The following is a 15,586-nucleotide window of genomic DNA, read 5'->3' as shown; positions in this document are numbered from 1 at the left end:
CTCAGCCCGCTGGCTCCACCTCTTCCTTTCTTCTTCCCCTCCCCCACCCTCACATCAGTCTGAAGAAGGGTCTCGACCCGAAACGTTGCCCATTTCCTTTCCGCTCCATAGATGCTGCCTCGCCCGCTGTGTTTCTCCAGCATTTTTGTCTACCTTCGATTTTCCAGCATCTGCAGATCCTTCTTAAACAACTCCCTGTGACCACATGGGTTTTCTCCGTGTGCTCCCGTTTCCTCCCACATTCCAAAGACGTGCAGGTTTGTAGATCAATTGTGTTCTGTAAATTGGCCCCAGTGTCTAGGATGGGATAACATACAAATAGTGTGCAGGTGCCCGTTGATCAGTGCAGACTTGATGTGCCAAAGGGCCTGCTTCCAAGCTGCATCTCTACACCAAACTCAGAAAAATGTTACTTCAAAGTCTTTCAGTCCTATTACAAAAAATTGGTTGGAGGTTTGGTTAAGACAAATGTACAAAGGATTATGAATATCAAAAAAATTATACTGAAATTCATGTGGATGCAGATTTATGTACAATGATCTTTTTAAAAAAATGGGTGGGGTGGGGGGAAGAGGGGAGGGAAAGGAGAGAAAATGCGATCATAGCAAGGAGCTTATGCACGCAACTAAGTGTCCTAAGGTAATATGGAATAAGCATAAGTATTTTGAATGATTAATGTCATCACTGGAAAGAGACCATTCAGTCCCTCATATAGTGCTTGTTTAATTGGGGATCTTTGCACACAAAGTTTTACTAATGCTGATTTATCTTGTCATTTTCACAAATTTATCTTGGATAAATGTTAATGGTAGACATAAAGTACTGGAATAGCTCACCGGTCAGACAGGATCTCCAGATAAAAAGGATGGTGACATTTCAGATCCGGAAGAAGGACCCCAACCCAAAATGTCACCCTTCCTTTTTCTCCGGAAATGCTGTCTGCCCCGCTGAGTTACTCCAGCACTTTGGGCCTATCTTTAGTGCATATCATTTCTGATCAACACTGGAGGCCCCTCAATTGAAGCTTACTTATTTTGGCAAGTTCCCAGACACATACAAGTTTGAAAATTCCTGATCTCTGAATTAGCCAGATTCGCTCATTGGAGCCAAGCCTTTAAAACCCTGTGAGGGACCTAACCCCTCAAAATGAGCTATTATTTCTCAATGAGCCATCTTCTCAAATATTTCTGCCATTTAACACCACACAGTTTTTCTGCACACCTTTGTCCTTCCTCTCTCCACTTTCTCAGCTATTTGTTATCAAGACCAAGTATGATGGACCCTTTTTACATCTTTACTGAGGGTCTCTTGGCTGCAAGAGTCCTTGTCCTTTCATGATAAGGAGCTGAAATGGAGTGGTGAACTCAAAGGTCCTGACAGAGTGTCCTTTTCAGGCATCCTTTTCATTAAAAAAAAAATGACTTCAACAACCCCCGGTCTATAATTTCTATGGCCTGGATGAGCAGTTATACACACTTGCGTTTTTGTCCACTATTTCCAATATTTGGAAATCTGGTATGGAATAGGCGTGGTCAACTGGGAAATTGACAGGTCATAAAATGGTCTATCACAGGTACACAAACAGGTCTGTTGACAAGCTCACTTATCTAAGTTCCGTTTTTAAAATTTGTTCTTTTTAATTATGCTTTTATGGTGGTGAACAAATATTAACTTGATGTCTTGAAACAAGATCCATAGAGGGGGTGGCTACATCAAAACAGGAGAACTGACTGCTAATTACAGATAAACAATCTTGGGCTCAGCCTAGGTATGGAGGGAGATAGGATGAAATTTAAGAGAGGTCAAATTGAGATACATGAGCAGTCGAATGCAAGGAAAGAAATGCAGGCCCACAGTAAGTTGTATAAACAATTCTACTGGCAACTTTAAAAACAATTGTTTCCATAGCAAATTCTCCTTTCCACTGGGATTTACCTTTCCAGGCCTCTTTCTGGACTGTTCCAATACTTGTGCTCACACTGCCCAAGAGCATCGTGCAGCATAGGCACTGCTTTCCTTTTTTAATAATATAGCCATAACAGAAACAAGCTACGGTTCAGGAAGCCAGTGGCATTGTAGACTTGCAAAAAAAAAAAAAAAATGTAAGCGACTTCCAGTACAAGATTGGAACTGCTTCTGAGAACAAGAATACTTACAGTATTCTGGATATTGTGTTTTTTTTAAAAATGAGGTCATATTTGCCCTAAGCAGTCAATCTCCTATTGGGTGGGCTATTTGGAGATCAGATCACAAACATGAACAGAAGTCAAAATGTGGATGCATTTCATCTCCCAAAACTTTGTTTAAAGCAGATTTGCATGCATGTTCTTTTGTTTTTACCCAAGTGCCTGGAACGTGCAGCCAGAGGAGGCAGAAACAGATACAAAAGCAACATATATGGACATACATGTGAATGGGCAGGTGATGAAGGAATATGGACCATGTGCGGGCATATTGTATTGTTCCGCTGCACTGTTCCATGTTCCAAGTCACATCCTAAGGTTAGGACAATTGATCAGCAACAATACTATTTATCTTTCTTTTGCCAAGATACGAATCAACCAACACGTGCCTTAATGCTCACGGACCAGCTTTATCAGAGATTCGCAATGCCTCACATTGTGTGTGTGTCAAACAGTGTATTAATGTCAAAGATAGCAACCTCGCCCCTCTGACACCACTGGATCAAGATTGTGATGAATTATGGACTTGAATAGGCCTGACAAAATTTAAACTGGGTATTATACCACGTGAAAGCATTGTTTATGATACATTTTTAATAAGTTTCTGACAACTGAATAGTTGGATGATAGTAATGAGCCAGATTAGATTTGTCCTGCTTTTTATAAACACATCCTGAGCAATTTTTCCACACTGTTCAGTAGGTACTAGTGTCATAACTGTACCTGAACAACTTGGCTTAATATGCAGCTTGTTCAGTGGTCTTCAGGACTACGGGTTAGATGTTTAGTGGTCTTAAGCCTTATCCATCACTCAGATTTTTCTGGATATCTAATAAATAGCAGAAAGGCTTTGGAGATGGTCAGAATTTCAAGAGGAAACAGAGAAGGATTATTCTTTTTTTTTAATTATCCCTGGATGATGATTGAAAAAGGTTCAGTCTTGTCCTTAACATGCCTACTGGGTACATCATTGTCAGGTGTGAGAATGCATTTGAAACCACATCCAATTAGCTATTTAATTGCTCACCATCCACAACTATATTTGGTAGGACTGCAGAGCATTGATCAGATTTGTTAGTTGTGGGACCACTTAGCTGAGGCTACTACATACTATTTAGCATATGTGATCCAGTAGTCATTGGATGCCATTCTACAAACACGGAATCAGCAATTATTCTATGTCTCAATTCTAATAACGTCATTATCAATGATTTCAGCAAAAGGTATATTTTTGTAGATTTGATACAATGATACATCTCAACTTAATTGTTGGCCTACATTATTTGAACGATTATGTTGTTTGTGCGCTCTTGACCAATGGATGCCCCAACGGGTAAAAATAATATTATATGGATGGCTGAAACAATAATTCTATTTAGATATAGCGAATAAGACCGTAATACTTTTGGCCAGGGAAATGGAGGAACACTTCAGTCAGAAAACCCATCACAATAGGAATAGAAAGGGTCAGTGAAATCAACAGTGCAAAGGAACTGTCCTTAAATGTCAACAAAAGAAAAAGTGGAAAAGTCAACAGGGATAACCAAGTGGAAGCTAAGCATAAGTGAGAAAAGACTGAAATTCAGTTATTTCATATTTTAAGGTCATTCAATAAATACTGACCTTGCCAATCAACAACAACCAATGATTGGCTAAAACAACAACATTCAGAAAACTTAGGATTGGGTCACCGGTCCTTCAAGCTCAGTGCATTCAATGTGATTGTTGATCCTCAATTTCAAACCACATTCCTGCTCTACTCCCGTGATGCCTTGTATCCAGAAATCTCTTCTCCCAAAAAGATTCACTGCCTATATTGCAGAAAAAAGTCCACCACCCTTTGTGCAAAGGAATTGGTCTTCTCAGTCAGAATGTCTTATCTTGTATCCTGAGATTATAACATCTCATGCTGAACTACCCCATCAGGACCAAAAGAAGAGTCATCCTAACCTCCAGCCTGCTTGCAACAAATTTTGTTGATTAAGATCTCACCCCCTCCCCACCCTTTCATTCACCCAAATCTAGAGGCCTAGTTGATCCAATCTCTCTTCTTATGACAAGCAAAGACCGAGGTTCAATCCTGACCTCGGGTGTTGTCTGTGTGAAGTTTACACGTTCTCTGTGACTGCAATTCAAAAATGCAACATTTTAAAACCTCACCACATCTGATGTGGTGTATGCAGACTTTGTATATTGTTTGTAATATCAAGGGATTTGCTAGGTTCTTCCAGTGTCCCAAAGATGGGAGGTCAATTAGCCACTGTATATTGCCCACAGTCTATAGGCAAGTTGTAAAACCTGGGGAGAATTGATAGCAATGTGAGGAGAATAAAGCAGGATTGGTATAGGATTAGTGTAAATGGATAAGCAAGGTGAGCAAAACACAAAGTGCATGGGTCACTCAGTGGGTCAGGCAGTATCTGCAGAAGGAATGAATGGGCGATACTGCAGGTCGGGACCCTTCAGCACTTTGTATTAGTATAAATGAATGCTTGGTGTCAGTGCAGACTTAGTGAGCCAAAGAGCCGATTTCTGATTTACACTACTGTTGTGCAAAGAACTGATGCAGCAGGACTCGAGTATTGTAATAAAACAATTAACACCAAATGCTATGCAGATGATGGCAAAGTTCTCTGATTATGTCAAGGGATGGGTGGAAGTTAGAACAATTGTTGAGTTATATTAGTTGCACAGGATGGAATGAAGCTAGGTTTTCAGTTGGTGTGGAAGGGAGTGCAGAGAGTAAGATTCCATCCAAGCAAGCCTGACTGTCCATTATTCAAATTTGTACGTCACATTAATAAATTCTAATAACAGTATTTTTAAATCATTTAGATGTAGACTCAATTATATTCACTGCAGCCTCAAGGCAAACAACCAGCTTTGCACAATTTCCTAACAATGCATGATGCACAAGACAATAATTCATTTACTCACTTATTGCACTCATGTCCAAGCCAATGTTAGTCTTTCAAGCCATAATATTTAATTTAATTTTTCTCAGAACTTTGATGTGCCATAAATATATTAATCATTATTTTTTTCATCCAACCGTTGACGGTCTACAAATAAGTGTTTAACCTATTTTATATCTGCAACTGTTCTCCTTTTACTCCGAACCCAGATCTTGTAAATCCCAACCCCACGTCTCCAATGACACTAGCCCAAGTCACCCATTTACAAATCTTTATAGAGAAATCTCGGCAAAATTGTAATATCAATTTTTTCGCAGTAGATTCCAAGTATCTATTCTGAGATCATCTTTCTAAACGGCAATTCCCCTATGTCTATTTAAAAATCTATGAGTGCATTGTTATTATGCAACAATAAGCCACGCGGGTGGTGAGAGTGTCCTGGGGAGCCGCGCTGGCCCGATCCACCCGCTGAACAACCGCGCTGCTGCCAACCAGAACGATAACCGTTGAACGGAACATGCCCTGGTAGGCCCGATGCCCCACATGCCTCCCAGGGGAATGCGGTGAAGCCTGTCTGGGCTGAAGGAGCCTCAGCGGTTGCGGCGATGGGAGACTCAGCAGCGGTGGACTCAACGGCAGTGGGGCCTTGAGGTCGACGAGCATCAGAGGGAGGGGAATACAATGGGGACCCGGTGTGGGGGGGTCCGCCATGAAGAACAATGGGGACCCGCCGTAAAGAACAATGGGGATCCGGCATGGGGGTACAGCCATGAGGGATGGTGGGTGAACAAAGGGGGACCCAGCGCACACTGCCGCCAGCTAACAGTCACTTGTCTTTTTCTTTTCGCTTTTAATTTCAAGTTTTTGTGTACCTTACTGGTGGCAGATCAATTTCCTTCCGGGGATGAATAACATTTTATCGTATCGTATTTGCCCATTACCAAATCTGCAGAGCCATCTTTTGTATCCCAAAATTAAATTCCATTAAAATCTGCTCAGTCCAACTCAGAATAAAGTGAATAGGTTCGCAATTTCAGTTTAGCTATTCCAAGCGCGTGAAATACCTCTAGATTATCAGCATAAGTTGTGATATTTTACCATAGGTTAAAAGTATAATAAAATGTATTAAAAAACAGAAAATGTCAGAAACTCTTGGGCCAGGAGCATGTGTGGATGGAGGTTATTGTAGCAATGAGAAATTATAAGCAAATCCTGCTTCTTTGCAGAGTAAAGTGCTGTTAACAGCATGTGTGACGAATAGATAGAAACAAGCAATTCAGATATAGACAAAGAAAGAGCATGTTATTTAAATGTATAGAATTTAACATCAAGGCTAGCAAATTGCAGTCTTCCCAGATTGAAGATGAGGTATTGTTTTTGAAACTTGTGATAGGCCGTACTGCATTACCACAGACAGGTAATGCAGGACCAATGCGAGTGGGATGCAGAATTAATATACCAGACAACTGGCACTGTTGTTCTTCCAAATCAAGTGCAAATGTTGCACAAAACCATTCACCAAAATGGGCTTGGTTTCTCCAATGCAGAGGAGACCACATTGTGAAGATCTAATGAAGTACAGTGAGCTGGAAAAAAAGTGCAAGCGAATTGTTGCTCATCTGGATAGATGGTTTGATCCCCAACATTGGAAAAAGCAAACAATGCACCGAGTTTCCAGCAGCTTGATTTCATGGAAGTTACCTTACCCTAACATTAGATAACCACGTAGCTTCCTGGTGTAAACAGTTGAGTCCAAACTACTGTACTAAGTTCATGTCTCAATAAACAGTCTCAAATTTATTTTTTGTATGGCTTTGTAAATATTTGATTAGTGTTCAAATGTAAATAATTTGGTGTACATATAGTGGCTGGTGTACATATGGTGTACATATAGCTGCTAAATTTGTATGAGATAATTACAAGCAGTTGAATAAGGGGTGGGAATGAATAAGCTTTGGCTTCTTCCTGCTCCTTTTCGGACACATATGATTTCATTTATTTATAGATATTGTTTATGACACTTTATAAATATTTTTGTTTTGTTTTTTGTATGCTGTTTCACATTTGCTTTTTATTCTTTTATTCTGTCTGAAATAATTAATTAATTAATAAAGATAAATAAACCGCTAGCTGAGTCAGTAGGGCACAGATGAAGTTGATGGAGATTAAAGGAAAAGAGTGAAAACGACTGGGAAGAATTGAAGGGATTTGAATAGTGGTTGAACTAGAAAATAGTCTGCTTTAGAAGGAGGAATTTGGGATTAAATGTCTGTAGAGTGGACCAAGGATCATTAGTTTTCTGGTAGGTTCCATTGAAATTAATTTTTTGAGCTAATGATCCTTGGTCCACACTACAGACATTTAAACCCAAATTCCCCTTTCTAAAACTTAGGCTATTTTCTAGTTCAACCACAATTCCAACCCTTCAATTTTTCCCAGTCGTTTTCACTCTTTTCCTTTAATCTCCATCAACTTCATCTGTGCCCTACTGACTCAGCTACAACATAGTCCATCGCCACACATAATCACCATCTACTCCCCCCCAAATAAGAGTACAATTTAAAAAATAAATAAATGAAGGAGATGTCAAACTTCAAGGGGTAACCAAGTTTATGGGCATACACACACACCAGAGAGCTTAATGTGCAATTTAGATAGCTTGCTTCAATGTAGTGAATTTAGTTCAAACGATTTCATCAAATTAGACTCAATATCCCATACTAATTCTTCCTCCAAGAACAAATTCTCCGAAATAGTTATGCAAAAAGGTCACGGTACTCAATCTCAATGCTGCTTAAAAAAGAAAGCAAGCTAATTAACAACTTAAATGAATATTAATTTTTTTCTACTTATGGTTGAGCATGACCTCCACATGAGGAGTTAGAAGAGTGAAAAACAGACCTCAGAGCATATAGGAATCATACCATGAGGAATTCCAGTTAATGATTTTGTTCGTATATAGAAGTCACCAACTTGTGTCAATAATTGTCAAAGATAGCAGTTCAGAACCGTATTAAACTACTCTACAATAAGCAAGTTCGGTATTCCGAAAAATGCAAGGAATCATGAGATTTGTCAAAGGTAATTCACGATAAAGAAAAAGCAAACAAAGCGCTGGCTGTATAAACTATGTATAAATTCTTATCTTTATTCATAATTGTGTAAAAATATATTTAATCTGAGGAATGGGGGGGGGGGGGGGGGGGGGGCAGATGTGAGTGGGAGACAGGGGGAGAGACTGGACCAGCGGAGAGACATTCTCAGCGGCTGAACTGCTACACGTGTACAGACCTGCGTTTCAACTGTAGTCAGGATAGAACCCGGGAAGCTGCAAGCGTTGTTGAATTGTTACTGGGCCATCTCTGTCTCCGTCCCCTCCTGCGTTTCCCATCCCTATCCGGGAGCGGCCAGAGATGTTCGGGGTGACCCTGGACTGACGGGACACTGGCCCGGAGCAGTGGCGGTCCCAGGCTTACAGCCAGGCGGACCGTCAGTCCAGGGCTGTCGGTTAGCCCGGAGGGACAGGCAGAGTTGAGCTGGAGTTAGCGCTTCTTTTCTGCGCTGGCTGCAAGCCTGGAGCTGCCACTGTTCGGGGCAGGTGTCCCGTCAGTCCAGGGTCACTCCGGACATCTCCGGACTGGGGTGGGGATGATCCAGTAGCAATTCAACAACGCTTGCATCACCGGAGACCTGGGTTCGATCCTGACTATGGATGAAACGCAGGTCTGTATACACGAAGCAACTGAGCTTCCGAGAATGTTTATCGCGAATTACCTGGGCATGCGCAGTCGGAATACTAAACAAAATATAACATGGTTTCGTGAACACACAAGCCAACTGGTTTGTTCAATCTCAACGTTTGTTTAGCTCTCGACTGCATACATTTGGAATCAGAATTTTTTAAATTTCTATGGGCTAAATTCGGGGTAGGCCCCCATTCATCATGTTCATAATTTAGTGATGACCCAATTCACAGTCATAAAACATGGAAACAGGCCCTTCAGCACAACTTATCCATGCCAACCAAGATGCTCCATCTCCACTAGTCCCACCTGCCCACATTTGGCCCATATCCCCCTAAACCGTTTCTCTTCATGAACCTGTCCGAATGTTTTTTAAATTATGTTATAGTAACTGCCTCAACTACTTCCTCTGGCGGCTCGTTCCATGTACTCATCACCCTCAGGGTCCCATTAAATCTATCCCCTCTCACCTTAAACTTATGTTCACTGGTTCTCGATTCCTCTACTCTGAGTAAAAGACTCTGAATTCACACCATCTATTCCCCTCATGATCTTATGCACCTCTATAACATCACCACTCCGCTTTCAGTGTTCCAAGGAATAAAGTCTTAGCCTGCCCAACCTCAGGCCCCCAAGTCCTAGCAACACCCACATAAATTCACTGTACCTCAGTACACATGACAAACTAATCTAACTAAATCTTCTCTGCACTCTTTGCACCTTAATGAAGTGCCACTGAACTGATGAGTGACACTATGCTGTCAAGTCCACAAACTTTCTCCTCCAACAAATGAAAAGAATATTTGACACTGAAATGCACAATATGAATGAAGTTTAGCTGGCAACAGTGGATATGAAATCAATAGTATATAACGAAAAGTAAAATCTATGTAATATTAATTGCTGATATCAATGAATTCTGCACCTCTAGATGATTTATACTGGAATAGACATGGAAGCAACCCTGGATCCCTCAAAATTGATACTAAAACAAATCATAAAAAATCTTGTTGCAAATTGGAAATCCAATTAAAATACTCATGAGAATGTTTGCCATGGTATTTTCAAGTGGGTCTTCTAACCATCTTTGTTAAATAGCTGTTTTCTCTTGTTACACAAAATCTTCAAACAGATTCCAAACAAACTTCTTAAAGGCCTCATAACTATTTCATACATTCAGTTTTGAGAACAGTATTTATTGGAGGACAATAAAGAAGAAAATTCATATTGCTCCTCCAGAACCTATCTTCAGGTGGACACAGGAGGGAACATAGCCAGAAACCTTTGCTTCTGTACTACTGATTATACAGGCAGCTAAATTTCACTCTTGCATCTGGTCCATCAATACAAGGCAGATTCCAAAATGAAGGTACACAAAATTGCTGGAGAAACTCAGCGGGTGCAGCAGCATCTATGGAGCAAAGGAAATAGGCGACGTTTCGGGCCGAAACGTCACCTATTTCCTTCACTCCATAGATGCTGCTGCACCCGCTGAGTTTCTCCAGCAATTTTGAGTACCTTCGATTTTCCAGCATCTGCAGTTCCTTCTTGAACAGATTCCAAAATGAGTTCCCTTTACTCAAACTATGTACTGGCTTACTTTTCTAGCCAAAGTGTTACAGTTAACATAGAAACAGACCCTTCAAACCATTTAACTCAGCAGGTCAGGCAGCATCTCTGGAGAGAAGGAATGGGCGAAGTTTCGGGTTGAGACCCTTCTTCAGGTCATGACATGAAATGTCGCCCATTCCTTCTCTCCAGAGATGCTGCCTGACCTGCTGAGTTAGTTCAACATTTTGTGTCTACCTTCGATTTAAACCAGCATCTGCAATTCTTTCATACACCTTCAAACCATTTGTTCCGCACCGACCATCAAGCACTTACATCAACCCCATTTTATTCTCTTCACAAAGCCATCAACTCCTGCCAGATTCTACCACCCACCTATACACCAGGGGCAATTTACAGTGGCCAATTAACCTACAAACCTGCAATCTTCGGGATGTTGAAAGAAACCGAAACACCTGGAAGGAACCCATGCAGCCACAAGGAGCAGGTAAACTCCAGACAGCACTGGAGATCATGATTGAACCTAGACTGCTGGAGCTGCGTGGTAGCAGTTCCAATAGTTACACCAATGTGTCACCCTATAAAATAATAATGAAGTTCTTTGACACCTCCCATCAGAAAAATATTGTTACTACCAATCACTGGTATAATGGACTAAAAATAAACTATTGCAATTATTGACCCAATTGAATATTTCCAGGATCCACTCTGTCCATGCCCAAATTGTAGCATTTTAATCTTTTATTATCTTTTATTTTTCCAATAACCAGCTTAGTTTAAAAAAAGTAGTTTCAAACCCATCCCTTGTCTACACTTTATGTATTTCAGCACAGCAACATATGAATTAACCTTTCAGCCTTTTGTGCACTCATCCTGTCAGAGGTTCCGACTTATTTTACCTCTGCATAATTTTTCTTCATTAATATCATATCCATCGATTTCATTAATATCCAAATGTCTACTGATTTTTAAAAAATCAGATTTCTTTCATGAAAGCACAAACATATATTTCCCATCTAAACTATTCCAGAATAGAAAGAATGCTCTAAATGAACAGCCATTCTTCTCTCCACTATAAACAAGTTTTTAAAAAGGTTTTCAAATGAACTCCTGCTTCCCTGGCTGGTGAAATAACAAACGGTGTTTGCTCGACATCTTACATATACCCTTGTGAATAATATACCCTTTTTATTTTTCGGCACTTCTTTGGATTCACGTTCCACATTTTAAAATGAAACGCGATTTTAACGATCACACAGCAGTAATTGTTTCTATACAAGGCCTCGCTTTACAAGAGACATTCATGTTACCCCTTTTTCGTAGTTTTTTTCTTCCAAGTTCTTCCCAAATTACGTTTAAATCTTCTTGTCCAACACAGTTGTCTAAGTACTACAGAGAGAACGTGTCTACCACTAACCTCACATATGCCTTTTCTCCAGGTGATGTCAGACCCGATGAGTTACCCCAGCTTTTTGTGTCTATCTTCGGTTTAAACCAGTATCTGCGGTTCCTTCCTACACACCTATCTACCACTGCTTCGTTTACGTTAAAGTCACGTACTAATTAACAACTAACCCCACACTGGAAACTAATTGCCCCATATACCAAACCCCTTCGTTACTTCCTATTAAGTCTACCCGAGAATAATCGCAGTTCCACTTCCCGGCTTCAGGACCATTGGCAACCGAAGCAAAGGGAAGATGCCTGAAAAGGCCTGCCGATAATGCGCCTACCTCCAACGCCAATGCAGTTTTGTCATAGGCGCAAGGAACTCTCTTCTGGATGGCCCTGGCGTAGACGGGCCCGTTCTGGGTAGTGGGCAGCGGGTTAGGGCCGGTGGGCAGGGGACTGCTGGTCTGGGGCTGAGCGTAGGCGTGTGCAGGCTCGGGAATGCCGTAGCTGCTAGAGTTGCGGTAGCCCGGCGCCTGTTGCTGCTGCTGCGGCGCCGACTTGACCACCACCTCGACGTAGGGAACGGGGATCATGCCGAGGCGGCCGTCCTTATTGCGGGCGCTCCACCACTGCTCCTCGGGCTTTTCCACGATCACCAGTAGCTCGCCCTTCTTGAAGGGCAGGTCCTCCACGTCGTTGCCGGGGAAGTCGTACAGCGTCCGCACGTAGTCGGCGCTTTCCTCGCCGCCGCCCGAGGCCGTGCCGGGGCCCAGCAGGACGTGGCCCTGGCCTGGGCCAGCGGCCTTGCCCAGCGAGATAGGCGGGCCCACCACCCGCGCGGCCGGCTCGATCAGGGTGGTGGTGTCCAGGTAGTGGATCTTGTAGAACTCGAGCAAGCCGGGCAGGTGCTCGAACTCCTGGTCGCCGATCTTGAACTTGTTTGGCAGGCTGTTGATGATGTAGTGCGACACCTTGGAGTTCTCCGACACCGAAAGCACGTAATCGCCCGGGCAGGTGGTACTGTCCCGCACCAGAAAGGTGCCGTGCCGCTGGCCCTGCAGCTTGCCCTGCGCTTCCTGGCGGCTCAGCTGCCCGAAGTACCAGCTCGTCCGGTCGTGCGATTCGAACTTGGCGGCCGCCATGGCGACGAGGCACGGCTCACCTCACCTCCCCCCGAGCTGCAACCCCGAGTCCCGGACCCCACTTCACAACCACACGGTGGCGAGGGAAGGAGGGCCGGGCTCCGCTTCGCTAGCGCACTGCACTGCCTGCCTCCCGGGCGCTGCCTCGTTGGTCACAGGCACCTGAGCATGCCGGCATTCGCGGCTGTGTCGGCGCGGCCTCCCGGCTCCCGCTCACTCCCCACCCGCTGCCTAAGATGGCGGCCGCACGGCGCCCGCTCCTCGAGTGACGTCAACGCGCCTTGCGTGGCACATTCGGCGGGAAGAGGCAAAATAGGGGAGAGCGGCGGCGATGGAGGACATCGAGGTGCGGGCGGGTAACGGCGCTCCCGGACTGTCCTCACCGAGAGACACACACCTGACGGGCAGCTGTAATTGGCCGTACGTCGGTTCCACCCCCCAGGCCCCAGTCTCAGTGCTGGAGCCTGGTGAGCTGCCTCCGTCCTGTGGAGATGATGGGATCCTAATCCTAAAACGAGGGTCCAGATCTGTGTCCTGTGGAGGTGATGGGATTCCACCCCCTACTACTCACACGGGGCTGGGGGTGGGGGGGACTCTTTCGGCATCTCTCGTGGCACAAAGATGGGTAATCATGTATTGTCTTTCGGCTGACTGGTTATCACGCAACGCAAGCTTTTCACTGTACCTCGTTACACGTGACAATAAACTAAACTAAGACCTCTGGTGTTCTGATATATGTCAGCAATGGAATGAGAATGGTCGTGTTTGACTGTTGTATATCATATTTCAATTTTTACCCCCCAAAAAATCGTTTTTAATGGAAGATGTTGCCCTATTGAGGGGCAAAGGGGAATTGTGTGATTTTGGTTGATCATGAAGAGGGCGCTTCTACTGCATGAGGCCTTCAAAACAGTTGTTGGCAGTGTATTGTACTATCGGGATACTCTGGTCCGAGCAGTCAAGTAGCTGGTGGTGAGGGAAATGATTAATAGATGAAAAAGTATTTGTTCCAAAAAGCGTTTTTCTCTCTGTAAATATCCCACTCCACAAAGGAGGTGATGTCTTAAGGCAACCAACATCATCAAGGATCTACACTACACTAGTCACACCCTCATTCCAGGAATGTATAAGAAGTTTCAAAACGTGACCACCAGGTTCAGGAATAGTTTCTTCCCAACCACCATCACACTCTTGAGCGCTACAAACACCGACTATAAACTATGAAGTGTCTTAGTTGCATTAGGGATCCTGAACTATTTTTTCACTAATATTGTTTTTTTAATTTATTGATTTTTTTGTTTTTGTTTATTATGTTATCTGCAAGAACTGTGTTTACAGGCCTGTTATGCTGCTACAAGTAAGAATTTCATTTATCTGTTTTCGGTATATATAACAATTAAACCCTCTTCTGTCGTTAATCATTTTAAAGTCAGAGCTAAAGCCAGTCATGGTGTATCCATGAAAGCTTCTTTCTGTACATCTGTTCAGTCCTGGGGCTGCTGTGCATTTTGAGATATCTGAGATGGTATATCAGCCCTTATCCACACTACCCTATGTGCTGACCTGTCTGATCTTGTCTTGATCCATCCAATGTGAAATTGCAGAGTCACTGCATTCCACTTTGGGCAGAGTGACCTAGCAACAGTTATTTCCTTCCCAGATGAGGATACTTATTGAAATTTAGTTTAGTATAAAGATACTGAATGGGAACAAGCCCTTCACCTCACCGAATCCACGCTGACCATCGATCGCTTGTTCACATTAGTTCCATGTTACCCCACTTCCTTATCCACTCCCTACACATTGAGAGCAATTTCATAGAGACCAATTAACCTAAAACCCCAGAGGAAATCCATGCAGTCACAGAAAACGTGTAGAAACAGGGTCAGATCTAAGTCCCAGGCACTATGAGGCAGCAGCTATGCCACTGAAGTTGAGGGAAAAACTGCAATACGATATATTTTTTTCAATTGAACAACTTCTCCAACTCCACTCACTTTCTCCCAGTTTAAAGGTGTGCTGATCAAATGAGCCCAAACTACACCTATCTTTTTGTTTCAGTCTTTCTCAGACCCACTCCCTCAACTGTTTACCTGATACACTGCAATTATATTGACACGTTGAGTTTATTGTCATGTGCAGAGGTCTGGTGTGGTACAGGTACGGTGAAAATCATGTTTGCAGCAGCATAACAGGCACGTGGACCCAGACAATGTGCAAAAAACACAATTGGTGTATATATATCAATAATTCAATAACACAAATTATAAAAGTGAAAAGAAAAAGATTGTAAAAAGAAAACAATACATGCAAAACGCAAGTAGAAAACACGTCTATTGTGGTGCATAGTGGTGGTCGATGATATTCTGTTGTCTAAATAGTTTTAGGATTTTGCAGGTCAGCTCCAGAACCTGATGGTTATGGAAAAGCAGGCTTTCTTAAATCTGGTGGTGTGCGACTTCAGAGTTCTGTACCTCCTACCTGACAGTAGCAGTGAGTAGACAACATGATGGAGACCCTTTAGGATATATGCTGCCTAATTGAGGCAATACTTCATGGATACTTTCAGTGGTGGGGATGGACTGGGCTGAGTCCACCATTCTGCAGCCACTGTGTTCCTGTGCTTTGGAAATGCCGTACCA

At 42.9% G+C, this 15,586-nt stretch overlaps 1 protein-coding gene across 1 annotated transcript in view; it reads right to left on the bottom strand.

Moving 5' to 3' along the window:
• crkl (v-crk avian sarcoma virus CT10 oncogene homolog-like) overlaps positions 1 to 13,615 on the bottom strand; it is a 37,904-nt gene extending 24,289 nt beyond the window's left edge. The window contains exon 1 of the mRNA XM_055655952.1: positions 12,144 to 13,615. Coding sequence (XP_055511927.1) covers positions 12,144 to 12,944 — 801 coding nt within the window. The 5' untranslated portion in view covers positions 12,945 to 13,615. The remainder of the gene's footprint in view (positions 1 to 12,143) is intronic.
• Positions 13,616 to 15,586: the final 1,971 nt, after the last annotated feature.

Source organism: Leucoraja erinacea, chromosome 25 (assembly GCF_028641065.1).
Source record: "Leucoraja erinacea ecotype New England chromosome 25, Leri_hhj_1, whole genome shotgun sequence".
Classification (NCBI taxonomy): Eukaryota; Metazoa; Chordata; class Chondrichthyes; order Rajiformes; family Rajidae; genus Leucoraja; species Leucoraja erinaceus.
Note: the sequence above shows the minus strand (reverse complement) of the source record. Positions and strands in the feature narration are given on the sequence as shown.